This window comes from Neoarius graeffei, chromosome 17 (genome assembly GCF_027579695.1).
Source record: "Neoarius graeffei isolate fNeoGra1 chromosome 17, fNeoGra1.pri, whole genome shotgun sequence".
Lineage (NCBI taxonomy): Eukaryota > Metazoa > Chordata > Actinopteri > Siluriformes > Ariidae > Neoarius > Neoarius graeffei.
Window position 1 is genome coordinate 14220222 of NC_083585.1, and position 14034 is coordinate 14234255.

Below are 14034 nucleotides of genomic sequence, written 5' to 3' on the forward strand. Positions count from 1 at the left end.
TGATTACTTGGTGACAACAGAACATCCTTGCCTACAAAGTTTCCACATGTTTCATGTTATGCTATGGTTCCTGTATGAGACTGGCAAATTAGAGGAGGACCACCATTAAATTTTTTTGGGGGAGGGCCTACCAAGTTAGAGGCTGATGCAGTGGCAGCAGAGGAGGCCGTTGCTCCTGAGCTCCTCCCAGAGGCTGACGCAGCAACAGCGGAGGAGGCAGTCACTCCTGAATGCCTCCCAGAGCCCAATGTGGTGGAAGCAGAGGAGGCCGTCACTCCCAGACGCTGATGCAATCCTCCCAGAGGCTGATGCAGCACCAGCAGTGGAGGCCATTGCTCCTGAGTTCCTCTCAGAGGCCGACGCTGTGCCAGTGGAGGAGGTTGTCACTCCTGAGCTCCTCCCAGAGGCAGAAGAGGAGGCCATCACTCCAGAGCCAGTCCCACAGCCTGTTCCACAGTCAATCCCAGAGCCAACACCTGAAACAAAGCCGGAGCCAGTGCCACTGATAGAACCAGAGCCAGCGCCAGCATCAGAGTTGGAGCCAGAGCCAGTGCCAGTGCCAGAACCAGCGTCAGAATCAGAGCCAGTGCCAGCATCAGCATAAGAGCCAGAGACAGAGACAGTGCCAGAACCAGTGCCAGAGTCGGAGCCAGAGCCAGTGCCACAGCCTGTGCCAGTGCCAGGCCAATGCAGCACCAGTGGAGGAGGCTGTCACTCCTGAGCTCCTCCCAGAGGCCGATGCAGTGCCAGCGGAGGAGGCTGTTGCTCCAGAGCCAATCCCATAGCCTGTTCCACAGTCAATCCCAGAGCCAGCACCTGAACCAAAGCTAGAGCTAATGCCACTGCCAGAGCCAGCGCCAGTGCCAGAACCAGAGCTGGTGCAAGAGCCAGAGCAAGAGCCAGAGCCAGTGCAAGTGCCAGAACCAGCATCAGAATCAGAGCCAGTGCCAGAGTCAGAGCCCGTGCCAGAACTAATGCCAGAACCAGAGCCAGAGTTAGTGCCTGAACCAGAGTCATTCCCAGAGCCAGTTCCAGAACTGGAGCCAGAGGCCAATGGGGAGGCCTCTGCCCCAGACTGCTATGAAGATGTCATCGTTCTGCCGTCCTGGCTGACAAGGCGGCAGTAGCGGAGGCTGTTGCTCCTGAACTCCTCCCAGAGGCCGATGCAGTGGCAGCAGAGGAGACAGTCACTCCTGAACTCCTCCCAGAGGCTGACACAGTGGCAGCAGAGGAGGCTGTCACTCCTGATCTTCTCTCAGAAGCTGATGCAGCACCAGTGGAGGAGGCTGTCACCCCTGAGCTCCTCCCAGAGACCAAAGCAGTGCCAGCAGAGGAGGCTGTCACTCCAGAGCCACTCCCACAGTCTGTTCCACAGCCAATCTCAGAGCCTGCACCTGAACCAAAGCTGGAGCCAGCACCACTGATAGAGCCAGAGCCAGAGCAAGAGCCAGTGCCAGAACCAGTATCAGAGCCAGTGCCAGAACCAGCCCCAGATTTGGAGCCAGAGCCAGTGCCAAAACAAGTGCTGGGGTCAGAGCCAGTGCCAGAACCAGTGCCAGAGCCAATGGGGCGGACTCTGCCCCAGACTACTATGAAGACGTCGTTGCTCCACCATCGCCCAGCTATGAAGACATCATTGTCCTGCCATGCTGGCCTATGCAGTGGCAGTAGAGGAGGCTGTTGCTCCTGAGCTCCTCCCAGAGGCCAATGCAGCAGCAGTGGAGGAGGCAGTCACTCATGAGCTCCTCCCAGAGGCTGATGCAGTGGCAGCAGAGGAGGCTGTCACTCCAGAGCCAGTCCCAAGCCTGTTGCACAGTTAATCCCAGAGCCAGCACCTGAACCAAAGCCAGTGCCAGCACCACTGCTAGAGCCAGAGCCAGAAATTTATGAAATTTATTTTGAAAAATTATAACTGAAATTTATTTTGGCTTGACATCAGAGTTTGCTTGATGTTCTGCCAAAGAAACAATGACTAGATACTTAAACATAGAGTCGTTTCTTGGCTAATGTTAAGGTTGCCTAATTAAACCAAATAACATGGACAAAACAACAAATGGTCAATGTTAACAAAATTGATTGGAACAGATTTTGAATCGTTCCTTGATAGTGTCCTTAGAGAGCAATCATGTCAGATTTACACTCACAGAGCACTTTCTTAGGAACACTTAATGTATACTAATACCGGGTAGGGCCTCAATTTGCTTTCTAAACAGCCTCAATTCTTTATTGCATGGATTCCACAAATGTTGGAAACATTCCTTTGAGATTCTGACCCATGATGACATGATTGTGTCACATAATTCCTGCAAATTTTCAGGTGGACTTTCATGCTGCAAATCTCCTGTTCAACTACATCCCAAAGGGATTCTATTGGATTCAGATCTGGTGACTGGAGAACATTGAACTTGTTGTCATACTCATGAAACGAGTTTGCTTTGTTCCATGGTGCATTATCATCCTGGAAGTAACCGTTAGAAGATGGATAAATTGTGGCAATTGAAGGGATGTTCCTGATCAGTAACAATACTCAGATAGACTGTGGGATTCAAGGGATGATTAAATGATATTAAAATGCCCAAAATGTGCAAAGAAAATATACCCCACAGCATTACACCACCTCCATAAGACTGAACTGTTAAAATAAGGCATGTTAGGTCTATGGATTCATGCTGTTGGTGCCAAACTCTTACCCAAACATCCATGTGCCTAAGCAGAAATTGAAATTCATCAGATCATGATATGGTTTTCCAGTCTCCAACTGTCCAGTTTTGGTAAGCCTGGCTGACAGAAGTGCGACCTGACATGGTCTTCTGCTGTTGTAGCCCATCTGACTCAAGGTTTGATGTGTTGTGCATTCTGAGATGCTTTTCTAATCACCACAATTGTACAGAGTGGTTATCTAAGTTACTGTAGCCTTTCTGTCAGCTCAAACCAGTCTGGCCATTCAACAAGGCATTTCAGCCTGCAGACCCTCTGCACACAGGATGTGTTTTTGTCTTTTACACCATTCTGTGAAAATTCTAGAGACTGTTGTGTGTGTGAAAATCAGAGGAGATCAGCAGTTTCTGAAAAACTCAAACCAGCCCATCTGGTACGAACAGCCATGGCATGGTCAGAATCACTAAGCTCACATTTATTCCATATTCGAATGGTTGATGTGAACATTACCCAAAGTTGCTGGCCCATAGCTGCATGATTTTATGCATTGTGCTGCTGCCACACAATTGCTTTATTGGATAATTGCATGAATGAGTAAGTGTACAGGTGTTCCTAATAAAGTGCTTAGTTCACGTATGTAAGGTCTGCATGTCTGCACAGTGAGTCACCACCCACAACATTTGCAAAACAGTACAGCAGAACCAAGCAAGTTGTTCTTTCTTGGTGTTAGAATGAAATGAGGGCCATATTATTATTATTATTATTATTATTATTATTACATCTGTATTTGCTAACTTATGATATGGCTCTCACTATTATTACAATAAATCACAGTCTACTTATCAGGTGCAAGTCTCATGTTCATTCCCATTGTGTTCAGGTTCCCATACACTGCCAGGATACTATGGCATGAGAAGACCATTCTTTCCTGATGCTGAGTTTTGCTCTTCAAGCAAGCAGTTCTCGACAGACATCTACTCTTCAGCACTAACAGGGAAGTCCTTCTCCTGTGACATTACACCCATGTCGACTTACTCATCCCTAATAGATAGTTGCTATCCAGAGTCTTTCAGTGACTACCGCAGTGTTGCTCACTCTGGTGGAGGAAGTTCTGTCTTTTCATCCACTGCATTGGCCACTCGGCTTCCCCATTTTCCTGGAGATACCTCTCACTTTATGCTGGTAAGGTTGTTAGGGAAGTGCGGATTTTCTGATTAAAAATGTGCAGCAATTAATAATTTATTTTAAAAGAATGATCAAAGCAGCAATTTTAATTTGCACATAAGACTTTAGCATAATCTGATTTTCTTTGGCTTCACTGCATCATTATTCAATTCAGACTAAATATTAATATAGTCAAGTCAAGTCAAGTGGGTTGTCATTTTGTTGTCATTTCTCTATGTACCTTGTATACTTTGGAACAAAATGTTATTTCTTTAGGACCATGGTGCTGGTGATATATTGATCATTTCTAATCCACTCTTTTATTTATACACACACTTTTAATTCCATGTAAAACAACCTTTAAATGTTCTTGGCCTCCTTAAATCAAAGATATATCAGCCTGGTACCACAGGCAAAACTGTCATGTTCATCTCTGATAAGATCGTTGACATCCTCCAGTCTGGGGTTTAACACACAGCCAGGAATCTGAGTCATGTTTGTATTTGTGTGTGCAGAGGGATTCCTGGGAGCAGGCTGGGATGGAGCCTGCAGAGGCTTTGTGTGGGAATAGTTTGGTTCCTGCACCTGTGGAACTATCCAGCCCCAGCCAGTATCGCTCCTCCTCCAGGAGCTCCAGCATGGGCTCATCACAGTTTTACTCCCTGCACACCCTGGATGATGTACCATATCCCTCTTCCTTCCAGCTACCTTCCAACTTCCCCTGCCCAACATATAGTGAACATGTAGCTAAACTGCCAGCTCTGTCCACGGAGGACACTGAGACTGTGCCCTCTGCCCTGAATGATATGTTGCCATGGGTCAAAGAAGATGCCACTGGAGCCTGGTCACACTGTGAAATTAGGAGAACTTTCTGATGGAAAGCATTTGAATCGCAAACAAGGCAAAGCTGATTGAATATAGGAGAAACAAAGGACAGTCCATTTCACCTTTTAAAATGTCAGTAGCTAAAATAAAGTTTTGGTGGATCAGTTCCAAATTGAAGTGTTCAAACTTTAACACACATGAATACACTACTGGATATTAAAGCATTTCTATTCAACAAAACCACTTAGAAAGGAGAAACATGGAACTCAAGAGGACAAGACATCTTCCTAAGATGACTCTGAATATAGAAGAGGGCATTCCTTTTTAACTTAATTGCATTTTAGCTCCAGCCAGCTTATATAGGTCCTGGGTTCGAGCCCAGCGGCCGGCGAGGGCCTTTTCTGTGTAGAGTTTGCATGTTCTCCCTGTGTCTGTGTTGGTTTCCTCCGGGTGCTCCGGTTTCCCCCACAGTCCAAAGACATGCAGGTTAGGTTAATTGGTGGCTCTAGATTGACCGTAGGTGTGAATGTGAATGGTTATTTGTCTCTGTGTCAGCCCTGTGATAACCTGGTGACTTGTCCAGGGTGTACCCCACCTCTCGCCCATAGTCAGCTGGGATAGGCTCCAGCTTGCCTGCGACCCTGTAGAACAGGATAAGTGGCTACAGATAATGGATGAATGGATATATGTTTCACTGATATACTGCTGATCTATTATCAAAGTTACTTGACAGGACTGTAATGTATCTTTTAAAGCAAAAAAAAGTTTAATGAAATACACATCATCTGATCTGTAAGGTGATGTGCTATTTATATTATGTTTTAGATGCTTGTATGGTTAAGAATATAAATCATTTTATATGAATCTACTCTCAAAATAGATTAATCCAGGATTTGTGGTGATGTCATGTTAACAATATCTATGTGATAAATAAACTGAAATAAGAAAATTTATTTTCATAGAGCCTCTCCATTTTACCATGTTTATTGTTATTTTATTAAGTTTATTTTTCCACAGACATTTTCTTGGCCTTTTGGTTATTCTGATTGTTAGCAAATACCCTATTACAACTCATAGACGGGATTTATGGTAGGCTCCTTTGCTGGTGTAGAAAAGATTAGGCAGAAAATGCTGCAATATTTTGTTGGAAACAAAGTGCATAAACAAATCAGTATAGTGTCCAAGATATGAACATGGTGTGCCAAAGGGAACCAAAAACACACTCAAACTTGGCACTACTCAATTATGTACAGTATACGAAAATCTGAATTAATAGAATATCTGATGTATTGACTTTATGGTTAATAAATCCTTCATAAATTCTGATACTTAAGGCCTTTGCACAAAATACTATCGTTAATAATACTAGAACTGTTTCAAATGACAAAGCTAGATAGATCATTAGGCCTTGTCTACATGAATTGGGCAGAAGTAATAGACCTCTCAGACCTCAGAATTTCTATACTATATTACTTAATATCTGATTAGTATATAGAGGATATTACACATTGTAGCAAAGATATCAAGTTTATCTTTGAGTGGTGAATTTATATATCACAGGCAAACGAGTGATTATATTTTTCAACATGAGAAGTTAAACACTATTTAATGTTCTTTATATCATATGGACACACACACACACACACACACACACACACACACACTACACAAATTAATCAAAAGAATTTTAATTCTGAACCGGTTCGCCATTTTGACAATGTGCATCTCGTCAGCGGGAAAACACTGGGAGTGACGGCATCGGAGTGAAATATCGGGAAATATATGTCACTCGGATCCGCGATGTATTTCATGTAAAAAAAAAAAAAAAGCGAGTTTTTCAAGACAAAAAGATAAACTACATATCTTCAAGCCAATGTGTGATTTTCTTTTTTATTATATAGACACATTTACAAACAAAAAGTACCCAAATTTATCAAAACAATTCATCGATTTCCTCACGAGTGACACATAGAGATTTATGTCACAGTTGCCGTGATTTATGTCCTAGATGTAGCTTGTATGAAAAATATGAGTGGCGTATTTCCCAGTAACACACTTGTGTCTATGTAATATACTAAATTACATTACAGGCATTTAGCAGATGCTCTTATCCAGAGTGACGTACAATGAGCACACACATAACCAGCACCTGGGGAGCAGTTGGAGGTTAGGTGGCTTGTTCAAGAGCACTTTAGCCATGGATTTTCCTGCTGGTCCAGGGAATCAAAAAAGCAACCCTTTGGACCCATGGCTGCCCTACAGAAATACTAAAAGGTCAATGCTGTAATATTAGTTTAATTAAACAAAAATTACATGTAGAAAATTGGTCCAGATAAGTTGTTAGTGAAGAAAATTCTAAAAATCCTTCAAGAATGTTCATGAAAAAAAGGACATACACAGACCAGCAGTAAAGCCCACTTTGTTCTGTAATCACAGTCATGCTTTGTCCTGCCCTGACCTGCTGATCACCTTTCAGACCACGTGGTGGCGACAGGACTGAAGAACCCATCCCTAATACAAAAAGCTTTCATACACGAAAACCCCCTCTGAAAACTCGTAAATATTGTGTTGAATATTTTTAATATGTATTTATGCTCAATTTCTTTATTAAACATTTTACACATTAAACATTTTACACATTTTACAGAAGTGACCATCGACGCCGAAATGTCTGACACCTTTAAAGCACAAGCTGTACTGACAAATGCAAAAATAAACAAATAAATAAATAAAGTTATATACATATAGTAAGTATATGTGTGGATCATGTGCACACAACTTATATACTAGACGTGTGGTGCGCAAATGTCTCGCATCTGCATCTCTTAAAATGCTGCAAGATAAATCCCGCAAAAAGAGTGCAAGTAAGTACAGTATTACCCATAAAAACTGACCAAATATCAACCCAACATCTAAATAAACCGACGAAAGACAAAGCACACACATAGGCCTGTTAAATAAAAAAAAATGTTAAATGCTTCTACAAAATTATTATTTTGTAGAAATTTAGGTTTGCCAAATTTGGTCCTGTATTGAAATGCATCCTTTATTAATAGCCAATTAATAGGATAATAATAATAATAATAATAATAATAATAATAATAATAATAATAATAATAATAATATTATTATTATTATTATTATTATTATTATTATTATTATTATTATAGGCAGGTCCTTATGATAAGCATCACACTTTCATCAGAAAAAAAACATAATGTACTACGACCACATTTCATTTTATTAATGACCTTTTACTTTAACTGACAAAATCCTCAAAATAGATAGATAGATAGATAGATAGATAGATAGATAGATAGATAGATAGATAGATAGATGCTTCCTAGTACGTAAAATATAAATAATGTAAAAACAAAAGTTATCCTATAATTTATCAGTATTGCAGTAGCAACATTTGATTATTTGAATTTTAAAATATCTGTGATAAGGAATAAACATTAGTACAAACAGCCTCCTCTAAGAGCAGCTCTTCCATAAACCATCAGATTACATATGATTTAATATAAAATTCAGGTTACATGTGATCATAAGAAAATAATATTCAGTACAGAACTGTTCACGTGTTAAGTGGATGTGAGAGAGTACAAGCTCCTCATGCTCTGATGGTCAAAATGGCTGCCACTTTATGCCACGCCCACCATGCCTACATTTCTGGAAAAATGATTTACAGTCAAGCCACAGAACATATTATTTCTTAATTAATTATATGCTTATGCACTGTGGGATATATTTATGATATTGTGTGTTGTGTGAAATGACATTTGCTCGCTCATTGATGTTGTAAAGTGCAAAGAGAGCTCCACAGCCAGTCTCTTGGCATCAATATCAAAAGGGTGATAAAATGTCAAAAATATATTTTTGTTTTTGTGTCAAAGTGTGAAATGACGTAATATTCTATTAAAGGGGATGCTCTTACATGCGCTCTGATGGCGAATATCGCTAAGATTTAAGTATTTTTGCGAAGTCTTTGAATATTCAAATTGAAAGTATCGCGCAATCAAATCATTGTCAAATCATTGAGTTCTTGGGACTTTAAATAGTAGGGATGAGGGCTGAAAAACTCAAACTAATGCGTCCCTGGCTATATTACTACATAATTGTATATAGTGAGAGTGTTGTAAGGGTGATTGATTGAGACTTTGTAGCTATTTTATCAATATTTCGTTCTTGCCCATATAATAGAGCCAAGAACAGGCGCTTGGGGTGTTTCACTGGGTCCTGCTCCTCTTCACGCCAATAATGTCTGGTGAGTGAATGCTCTTCTTCTTTCTTCTCATTTTATTCGTTATCCTTTGGGGCCTGGGAAAACACATGCAAAAGGAAGATGGATTTAAAAACTAAGTTTACAGAAAATAACTGAATTCAAACGGGTCAAAACAGGAAGGAGACAAAGATAAAATACCTCTGACCAACAAAGCCAATCATTCTCTGACGTGCAGGATAACAATTTATTTCAAAAATAAACTTAACTCTTACAGAAAGGATTTTTTTTAAATAGCTGTCTTAGGAGTAACGTTAATTCACTTTTTAGGAATAACTGTAAAAGCTAAGCAGACCATGTGCTGTGTTGTGTTCATGTACATGCTTTTAAATAGACATACAACATACTTCTTATAGTTCTGTATTCCCATTTACAGGCACATTTATAAATCTGATCAATGTAGCTATTAGGCAGCTCTTTTAATCTGATATTTGATTTAGTGTCTTAAGTATCTTATGTGTATCTTGCTCAAAGGCTTTTTTCCCCTCCCTGAATAACGGCCTTTTTTTTTTTTTTAAATCTTTTAACTGAGCGTAGAGTGATCAGGATATTTTTCCAACTTCAGAACGGTTTGAGGTTTGGGTATAAGTCATATGAATAATTCTATGGGAGTAAGTGTGAGTGTGCGCCGAACCTGTCGCAATCTTATCAGCATCAGTCAGTGCCAGGTTCACCTCTGCTGCCTCTATCAGCTCCACCATGGCGTGGCGTTGTTTTTAAACTGAGCCATTTCTTTTCCTCTTATACAGAACTTTTCGACATATTTTAAAGATTTCACGAAGACGCCCACTGACCAAATATCAGCAACATGGCCAATTAAAACAACTCCTGACTTAATCCTATTTAGATCGGTTTTGTGGATGTACAAAGTTTTTTTTTTTTTGAGGATAGTTTCATCAGACGGATATTCTGCTCGGTTCGTGTACGATTTTCTCAATTTAGGCTACGTGTTCGATTCAGGGGCTAGATTTCTTAAAGTCACATTTTACGCATCCTTTCAGTGGAGATCCATGATTTATCACTGATGGTACATTTCTGCAGCATGTTTAATCTACAGCACACACCGATTAGCCACGGAGCACAAAGAAGCACTTTTTCGTTTTATAACAAGTCACGCAGACTTTACTGTCCTGACTCTTGCGCACCACGTGCTGACTGCTGATTTCAGAAGCATTATAAACGCAATCTTATAAACGTACAGGATATAGAGGCGGTTTTGCTACTTACCCTAGTGTTTTGATGAGATTCTACATTCGCTGCTTGTGATTTCTTTCTCTCACACTCCATAGCCTGTTACATGCGGGGTTTAGCTGCATGTGTTTCCTGGGTGGGTCCGGTGCTTTTCCCCTATACTCACCCTGTCTGCATACCAGACACAGCAGGGTGCTGGCTGGATTTAGAAATTCTCACTATTTGTTGTTGTTTTTGCATAAATCTTAAATATATTATATTATTTCAAATTCAGTTTTGGAGCAAACTAATAGTAATGAGGTTAATATCACTGCATTTGTGCACATGCGCCTATTGTAATGCACAGCGTTTAAACTGGCGCCTCTGCTATACAAAGAACCACTGATGACTCTTGCGCAACTATGTAAATAAGCTTTGAATCAAGGGTCAGGTTGATACTTGCTTTAAAAAAATGTTAAGTTTAAATACTTCAAAATGATAGTTGTGGGGGGAACAACTGTGGAAAATGTAGCCTATTTTGTATCATTTTAAAACAAACAAACAAATAAATAAATACATAAATAAATAAATGTATAATATGTATAGCCTACATGGCATTCGGGACATTGAGTGATTTTGCTGTTGTGCACATTTTTCTCTTGATTCCCAGACAAACCTAAGGTGTATCAGGGTGTGCGGGTGAAGACCACCGTCAAGGAGTTGCTTCAGAAGCGCAGGGCTCTTCAGGCAGCTGAGTCGAGAGTAAGAGCTGATATTTCTTTAAGCACACAGTAGTTCTCATGTGAATCAGAATCAGGGGACTGGTGTTTAATCAGTAGCCAGGATGAATCAGAAACTAACTGTTACAATGCTCGACATGGCCACACCTGCTCTTGTGCCTGATGAGTAAGCAAACACTGCTGGTACACTGGAATGGGCATAAAGCACAAATAAAAAAGCCACAGAGATTAAATGCTGAGTGCTAATGAAATATTCTCTCTCTCTCTCTCTCTCTCTCTCTCTCTCTCCCCCCACCCCACCCCGCCCTCCAAAGAAAACACAAGCTACAATTCACGAGATCTGCTCTACACCAGTGACTGGTAGGTTCATCCCAGTGTATCTTCCATTACAAAGACCCACGCAGGCTAACCAAAGTTTGCAACTCTTCGAGCATCATAATAATAAAGTCCGTGCATCAAAAATAGCATTCCTTCTGGGAGGGAACTTACCTACGAAAGGGAATTGGCCAGATTGTTTCCATTCATCATTAAAATCATTAGATACCCATAGCAAAATAGAAATCATTAAGCCAATTTCCATTCGATTACCTCATACAGTTAATGTCTCTCTAACTAATGTCTGTACAGTAAGTGACACGCAGGCTTTGTCTTTTGGTAAATGGTGGCAATCCTCACGTGCACAGAATAAAAAAGAAGAAGAAGCAGCAGAAAAGAAACACACCCCAGCGACATTAATGAGCCAACCGGGGTGCAACATCACTCAAAGCAAGCCTCCTTACTCTATTTATATAGACGATGATCACAAATACAAGCAAATTACTCCAAAATAAAACAATTCTATCTTCATGCAAATGAAAACAGTTGGGGGGAAAAGACTCGATACAGTAGCCTATGCAAGATTCGTTAAAATGTGTAAGGACTCCTTTTATAAACTTCTATTCAAATGTGATTTAGCTGTTGGCTGTTCCTTTCGTGACATCATCTCAAGTCTTTACATGCCCAATTTAAATACCCTGCTGTGCTTATGTAGTATTTTTCTTCCCATCTTTTTTCTTCTTCCAGCTGGCCATGTCGATATTGTCTGCGGGAACTCGGCTCAGGATGCTTATTTCCAACCTCGACAGTTTGCAGAAAGCGTACATATGACCATGGAGGACATGTTTGATGATCAGCTGCTGATGAACATGATCCCTACAGAGAACTTCGGTCCCAGCGCTACGGTGTGTGCTCCTGCTCCTGCGCAGTGGCCGCACGGATACTACCCTTCATGCACGGACTATTACACAAACAGCTTAGTATGTATTATTTCTACACCTGCTAGCCAAAACCATGTTTCATTTAAGTTTATGTTGCCTCTGTTTGACCCTTTTAAGACAGCATGGATTATATATATATATATATATATATATATATATATATATATATATATATATATATATATATATATATATATATATTAGTAAATGACAGTATGAACTAATTCAGTACAAACCAAAATATATAATTATAGTGGCTTACACTTGATAATCTAATTGATTTCAGTGACTAACTGGCCTAACTGTTCATTAATGTTATTCTTTACCAGGAAATATGAAGAAGTCCACGTAAAAGTGGGACTATCCAAGAAAATCCACTGGCATATTATTTTACTGGAGCCAGTTAGAACTTTCTCAAATATCAGTGTTAAATGAACAGTATCATACAGTTAAATAAGGATAGGAATTAATTCAGCACTGTGTGTGTGACTGTTTGGGACAATTAAACACTGTAATTGTACATGCATCATAGAGAGTTAATTCAACACTCTTGGTATAATTGAACAGTGTAGGCACTTTTCCAACTTTCCAACAGTTGGGTAAAATTTCAATCTTAAACTTTACAAGTTAATGAATTAATGAGTAAGAGTTAATTCAACATTGTAAGGGTTAATTCATTACTAAGGGTGTTTAGTCAGCACCATGCATACTAATTAAATACTGCAATAATTAGGTCATTCTACACTGAATGTGTTATTTTAGTCCTTTGGATGTTAGTCCAGCACTGCAGGTGTTCATTAAACATTGGGGGATTTTTGCTATGTGTTTATTTAATATCTCATGCTGAAACACTTCCTTTTCTTAATTCCAGGATTCCAGTTCACCAACACACTCATTTGGTCTTCCCAGTCCAACTGATTATAACAGCTACACTCCACCCGAATCTCACTCCTCGTCCTCGTCATGCTACAGCTCCCCAACACACATGGACATGAGCTCCAGCTTTACTTCAGAAAACTACCACTACCAGCATTGCACCCTGCAGCATTGCTTTTGCCTGTCGCACTGGCCCAGTCTGCAGGATGGTGCCATGCATGTTGCAGACTACACAACTCCTCACTACAGTGCCTCAGACTGTTTTTACCAAGCTCTGGGAGAAGAAGCTTACTGTAGAAAAGATTCCTCCAGCTCAGAGCTGTGTTACCTATAATAACATTTTGTCTAAGCGTTATTTGTACAGCTCCAGAAAGCATTTCAATATTTTATTTTTGCTTTGATCAAAAATCAACTAAAAAAAACCAGATAAAATTGGTCATGTATGGTTTCGTATAGTCATTACATACAGGCTCTATTGCAAAGGCTATAACGTTATTACTTTCATGGAACCTTTGTTGAAACCCTGGTCAGTATCAATGATGAACAAATTGTTCATTTATTATTATTATTATTATTATTATTATTATTATTATTATATTTTTTACAATAAATTACTATTTTTCATAATCCAGTGATGTTATTTTTCACTTAACCAATATCACATGAGCAAGAGATGTATTTGAGCATGGAATACACCTATAATTCAGAGAAGAATAAGTTTTTAGAAATATTATTTGAACTCCAAAACCTTTCTGATCGAGAGAGCTCTTTGGTATCAGCATTCAATAAGAAGTATCTAGCTCACCAAAGTGCTCTTTTGGTTTATCCTTTCTAGCAGAACCCTGAAGGATCTTGTTGAAAAGTCCAACTGAGCTTTATGTTTATAGGAAATGATACTAGTACAAAATGTTTACAAAACTAGAACCATAAAAAAAGCCACAAGGAAGCTATTTTTAAGAGTGTATGAATAAAAAAAGTGGTTTATATGGCATGTTAAAGAACTGATATAATTAATAATGTAACATTGTACATCTCAAATTGGTGAGATATTGTGCATAAATAA

At 39.8% G+C, this 14034-nt stretch overlaps 2 protein-coding genes across 4 annotated transcripts in view; both read left to right on the forward strand.

The window, feature by feature from the left end:
- Positions 1-5374, forward strand: part of si:ch211-213d14.1 (POU class 2 homeobox associating-factor 2) — a 44189-nt gene extending 38815 nt beyond the window's left edge. The window contains exons 4-5 of the mRNA XM_060898026.1: positions 3539-3840; positions 4338-5374. Of these exons, the coding sequence (XP_060754009.1) occupies positions 3539-3840; positions 4338-4697 (662 nt within the window). The 3' untranslated portion in view covers positions 4698-5374. The remainder of the gene's footprint in view (positions 1-3538; positions 3841-4337) is intronic.
- Positions 5375-8809: 3435 nt separating this feature from the next.
- On the forward strand, positions 8810-13598 carry linc.pou2af1 (lnc RNA pou2af1). 3 transcript variants are annotated; one of them, XM_060943751.1, is made up of 5 exons: positions 8810-8914; positions 10770-10861; positions 11154-11199; positions 11902-12134; positions 12967-13598. In XM_060943751.1, the coding sequence occupies exons 1-5, from the start codon at positions 8908-8910 to the stop codon at positions 13303-13305; spliced, it is 717 nt and encodes a 238-aa protein (XP_060799734.1). In that variant the 5' UTR covers positions 8810-8907; the 3' UTR covers positions 13306-13598. The 3 variants fall into 3 exon arrangements, with proteins under 3 accessions (XP_060799734.1, XP_060799733.1, XP_060799735.1); XM_060943750.1 differs by lacking the exon at positions 8810-8914 and adding an exon at positions 9870-10523; XM_060943752.1 differs by lacking the exons at positions 8810-8914; positions 10770-10861; positions 11154-11199 and adding an exon at positions 11488-11751.
- Positions 13599-14034: the final 436 nt, after the last annotated feature.

Excerpts from the sequence above, each read along its gene's own strand:
- linc.pou2af1 (XM_060943750.1), top strand. Across the intron at positions 11,200-11,901 it reads CTGCTCTACACCAGTGACTG|CTGGCCATGTCGATATTGTC; the intron begins GTAGGTTCATCC and ends TTCTTCTTCCAG. Across the intron at positions 12,135-12,966 it reads ACTATTACACAAACAGCTTA|GATTCCAGTTCACCAACACA; the intron begins GTATGTATTATT and ends TCTTAATTCCAG.